Source organism: Thalassophryne amazonica, chromosome 18 (assembly GCF_902500255.1).
Source record: "Thalassophryne amazonica chromosome 18, fThaAma1.1, whole genome shotgun sequence".
Taxonomy (NCBI): Eukaryota; Metazoa; Chordata; class Actinopteri; order Batrachoidiformes; family Batrachoididae; genus Thalassophryne; species Thalassophryne amazonica.
This window is the reverse complement of record NC_047120.1, coordinates 67258384-67263384: the sequence shown is the minus strand read 5'-3', so window position 1 is coordinate 67263384 and position 5001 is coordinate 67258384. Positions and strand designations below refer to the sequence as shown.

Sequence of the window (5001 nt, the reverse complement as noted above, 5' to 3'; positions counted from 1 at the left end):
GACTTCTGTCCACATGCTGCCACACTGGAATTCAAAATTACACTTTGAAGTGCAAACAATCACACATGAGTAATAGTACACTGTAGCATATTGTATTAATGTTGACTTAGTGGAGTGCAGACCTTCAAAAACTTGACAGTTTTAAGTAGAGAGGAACATTTTCTGGTTCCCGTGTTATCCAGACCTCCACATAACTGGACCATTTCACATCCCGCACTGAAACAACTTGCTAACCATATTATGAGGAAAACAAAACATTATTTATATAGTGCGCACACATATCTTGTAAAAAAAAAAAAAAAAAATATAGCCATAACCTGTAATCAAGCACTACTCAAGAATCAACCTCTTGAAGTCCAAAACTCCATTACCGAGTGATTTCTCAAAAATACTGCAAAACCAGGTCTTTGTTTTGTACCTTATATTATGGCACACCTGTTCCCCGCTGCTTGCAAAGCTTCATTGAAGCTACCTCACGGAAGTCAGTGAACTACGCATACACACGAATGCTATAGAACTTCTTTAAACGTTAAGATGTGCTGTTGTGCACATACACTTTGTAAGATCTGTTACCTTTGCAACAATCACTGGTGTGGAAGGAAACTGAAAAGTTGTTTTCTTGAGTACCACTTTGTGTATTACTGCGAAAAAGCCAGTAGAAAAGGGCCAAAGAGGTTCGACAAGATGCACATACAATAGGGTCAAAAGACTGTCATAAATAAATGAGGATATGATTTAGAAGAAGACGACTCTAGCGGCTTTGGATGGACTCTTCTTGAGACTGGATCCTCATCTTGGTGGCCCTTGCTGCCTTGCGGGTCATGGTGGTGCAGCGGGTGAGGATCTCCTCGGTCTTAGGTCTCGGCGGCACCGTGGGAGGAGTGGGGCTCCCCTGGCTGCTTTTGGGCCGTACTGAGAGACAACTGGCAAAACCCAGGCTGATGTGACTCAGATTGAGGCTGCTGCTCAGATCCTCCTCCCCTAAACTGGAGGTGGAGTAGTTGCTGTAGGTGGAGACGCTGGAGGCGGTGCTCATTTTGCGGAAAGTCTTATCCGCGGTGCTGTCATCCGTCTGGATAGGCAGTGGATTCTGGGCCCAGCTGTCAGAGAGGACGTCCACGGATCGGGCCTTATGGAGGAACGCGTGCACGTCTCCCTCACTTTTTCGCTGAAATTTGCTTTCTTTATTGTCGCTGGGCGGATAAGAAACTCCCGTCTGGCTAAGGGTCAGAGTGGAGCTCTGCAGCTTCTTCTGCATGCTGTAGAGACCCGCACGAGGGTTGCTGTAAGGTTGGAGGTACATGGAGGGTATATAACCCACTTTACCACTGAATCTAGAAGAAAAAACAAGGCAAAACCAAAAGTTACTTCTGCTGCGGCTCAATCAAATCTTCTAAAACACATCAACTCTATGATAGCCTGTTTTCCAGAGTAGAAATGGAATTTTTTAAACAATTTTTGGAGTTTCTGGAACTTGTTCATGTTTTTTGTCCCAGATATACAACGTAGACAACCACAAAAAAAAAAAATTTTCATGATTTTAATTATGCAGGTTCTGATTAAACCTGAGGCTTTTTTTTTTTTTTGCCTTTGTTAGCATAACACTCATCTGCAGTTGAGGCTTTTGAGTGATTTTTTTTTTATTATTTAACATTAAAATGTGTTTGTTGAGTTCTTGTCTGCAGATTTCTGACCTGATGAGCCACCAGCCGTTGTCAGACTTCCTGAGCACTTCCACCACAGATCCGATGACCACAGACACCTCATCAGCTTCCTTAGTGGAGTAAGTCTTGACAGCGCAGTACAGAGAGGCTGGAGGACAAGACCGAGACATGGAGTCTGAGCAACAAAGATGACTCTGGTGTGACGTGAACACGTGGAAAATAAGGATCGTTTCACGTACAATCTGACACATTATCCAGATTTCTGATCTTAGTATGTTGGATAAATAGCACTCTCCAGTGTTGACTCTTCCTTAAAACATCACGTGTGTTTGGCTCTGCACTCCAACGGCTGTTTTGATCTATGTCAGAGAGCATATTTCTACCCATTTATGTCTCTGCTAACACTTTCATTTGGTCTTTTATTCCTGTGACCTTTGCTGACATTCTTTAATCATGATTTCCAGCCTTTGATCCCAATCACCCATGTTTGACTTGTGATGTTTGATCATGAGCTTTAATCTTGATTGCTGATGTTTGATCCTGATACCTGTTCTTTGACCTTTTTGTTGCCTTTTGTCTGTCTCTTGCTTTGATTCTGTAATTGGGACCAAAGGAATCGGGATCAAGGAGTGGATCCCAACTTTTGATCCTGATCACTGATGTAATCGGTAATCCTTGTTACAGGATCAAAGCAATCAGGATCATAGATCAAAGATGAATGGCAGGATTAGGATCAAAGGAATCAGTATCAAAGCTCAAAGAGGAAATTAAAATGCCATACTTCCCCCATCACCTTCTGCTAAGTTCTGATCACATCTTTTTTGGGTTTTCTGATGACTGACTGTCAGTGAAAACATAACCTCTTTGATGTGAAAAAGTGTTTCTCTCACCTCCCTGTGGAAATCCCTGGACTTCATCTTCCTCCTGGTCCCGTAACTCCAGGTAGGGTGCAGGGAACCAAGCCAGACGTTTTTCTTCATTCTCTACCAGCCACCAACCTGGAGATGCAACAAAACACCATTTTCACACAGCAAAAATGGGCGCGAGGGAGCGTGCGCGCAGGATTAAAGAGCCTACCTGCAGGATCTTTGATGAGAACGTCCAGCTTCTCATCCATGGCGACTTTAAAAGGACGGTTCTTGGTGTCCTTTGTCTCATACTCGGCCACGCAGCAGTACGTCTGAGTGATTAACGGGTGCGTGATGTTGGATTGGAGTTGCCGGGTGCCATCTTGGCCCCCATCACCTGACACGCCGTCGGAGAGCACAAGCATGAAGCTGCAGGAGAAAAAGATCACGCTGAGTGAGATGTCTAAACGGGGAGGAATGTGAGCTGCAGCGCTGACCGCGCCCTACCTGTTCTTGGTGAAATCTGGCTGCAGGTCGTGATCCTTGGGCATGAAGAACTGCGTGACCTCTGAACTCTGAATCACGGTCAAGTCACACTGCAGCAGCTTGGCACAGTAGCTCTCCAGGAACCTCAGGCGTTGAATCGATCGGTTGAATCCTTTCTGCGGCATGCTGCTTTTTATGGCTTTTACTGGAAGCAGAAGAGGGTGAGATGAAAGCGTTAGGAAGCCTGCAGACGAGTGGAGCAGAAATATTACGTTTCAAGCAATTAGCACGTAAACAACCTTTGAAAATGTGATGATGTCACTCATTAGAAGAGACGTTTCTGTCACAGCTCACAATGTTCCAGACTTAATTATCCTTAACTAACTGGTAACTTAAGTTACTGGTTCTACGGCACATTATACGGGGTAACATGCATGTGTGTGTTCAGAGCTTTGTATATTTTAGAATTTCAACTTGAAATATTTCATGAGTCCTTCATTCATTCTCGAAGGATCCTGATCACAAAACAACCAACAACCTGTCTGTCAGATTATGCAAAAGAATTTACAGTGAGGTGAAAAGGTTTTAGGCACACATAAAAAAAAACAAACAAAACAAATGGTATCAGATTTTTTTTCCAGTTTTCCCAACAACAACAACAAAAAAATCTCATTTGTAATACAAATCAAATTCAGTTTTCCTGCCAATATAACTAACAGAATTTTCAAGTTACGAAATTAATTTTCTAATTAAAAGAAAAAAGTTTCCTTTTAAAGTAAGAAAATGCAAAAAAAAAAAAGAAAAAAAAAAAGAATGCAAAAGGCACGTGTCCAGCTGCAAAATGCAGCGAGAAAGAGAGTGACAGAGTGGAAAGACGGATAAATGGATGATGATGAGCCACATGCATGCATGATAAAAATTAGGAGCAGGTATGATTGACATGCATCTTGAAATGAGCTTGTTTTTCACTTTCTTCCATTTACAAAGTCTGGTGGCCAGTTCTTAGAAATTGCCTGAGATCACCAAAAAGAAATGATGTAGTTCTAAATGCTGCAAAAGTGGTCTTTTAAATACACCACTGCACTTAAAAAAATGATTAATTGGATTAACTCAAATCACATCCATGCAAGATAATGTAATTTAATTTAGTTGGGACTATATATATATATATATATTGAGTGAATATGCACATTATTGAACATTCCTTGGAGGATGATTCCCAGCAGAAACTTACATTTAAATTTGGGGATCATCCGGTCGCTTTTCTGAAACAGACTCAGAGTGGGGAACTTCTTTTTCAGCTGCCCCTGTTTTAGAAAAAAAATTAAGATATTATTGATGCATATTGTGTGTGTTTATATTTTGGTGTAAATCGAGCTGTTTTGAGGATTTCACCTACATGGAATTTCTTGAAATCATGAAAGGACCTGTAAACAATCACTTCACTCTGGTCAGACCATGACACAGATATCATGAACATCTGTGGAGATTTACAAAAAAAAAAATCAGTCAGACAGTGGGGAGGGGAGCGTCTGTCAGCAACAACAACAACAACAACAACAACAAGAACAAACAGCATGTTGTTCGCTTTGTGAACTCACTTTGAGTTTGGGCGCGTCCCGGTGCAGGGCTCCGATGATGCGGGCGGAGATTACGCAGCGCTGGCCAGACATCGTGCGCTCAGGTGCGTCTCAGATCGCAACGTGGAGAAGATGCGGTGGCGCACTGCGCTAAATACTCCACTAGGTGAGGGGGCGTGGTCAGCACCTGAGAGGGCGCGAGGAAGCGCGCGCACCTGCGTCCAGCATCACGTCCGCACCGACACAAACCGCGTAAACAGTGTTCACGGGTTCTGTCGCACACAAACATTAATTGATTCTAATTACAGGGGTGTAGCCAGGATTTTCCCTGTGGGGCAGCTTCTTTTGTTGACACCTACGAAGCAGGTGCCCTTTTCATTTTGTTAGATATGACAGTATGTAACATTTATTTTAATGATCTTA

General features: G+C 42.7%; 1 protein-coding gene across 1 annotated transcript; it reads right to left on the bottom strand.

The window, feature by feature from the left end:
• Positions 1 to 751: 751 nt before the first annotated feature.
• LOC117530837 (NADPH oxidase organizer 1-like) lies at positions 752 to 4722 on the bottom strand. The gene is made up of 8 exons (XM_034193780.1): positions 4600 to 4722; positions 4398 to 4478; positions 4233 to 4305; positions 3020 to 3203; positions 2742 to 2941; positions 2555 to 2662; positions 1695 to 1812; positions 752 to 1334 (listed from the first exon to the last, which is right to left on the bottom strand). Exons 1-8 carry the CDS (start codon positions 4669 to 4671, stop codon positions 752 to 754), a joined length of 1419 nt encoding a protein of 472 aa, XP_034049671.1. The 5' UTR covers positions 4672 to 4722.
• Between the last annotated feature and the right edge of the window lie 279 nt (positions 4723 to 5001).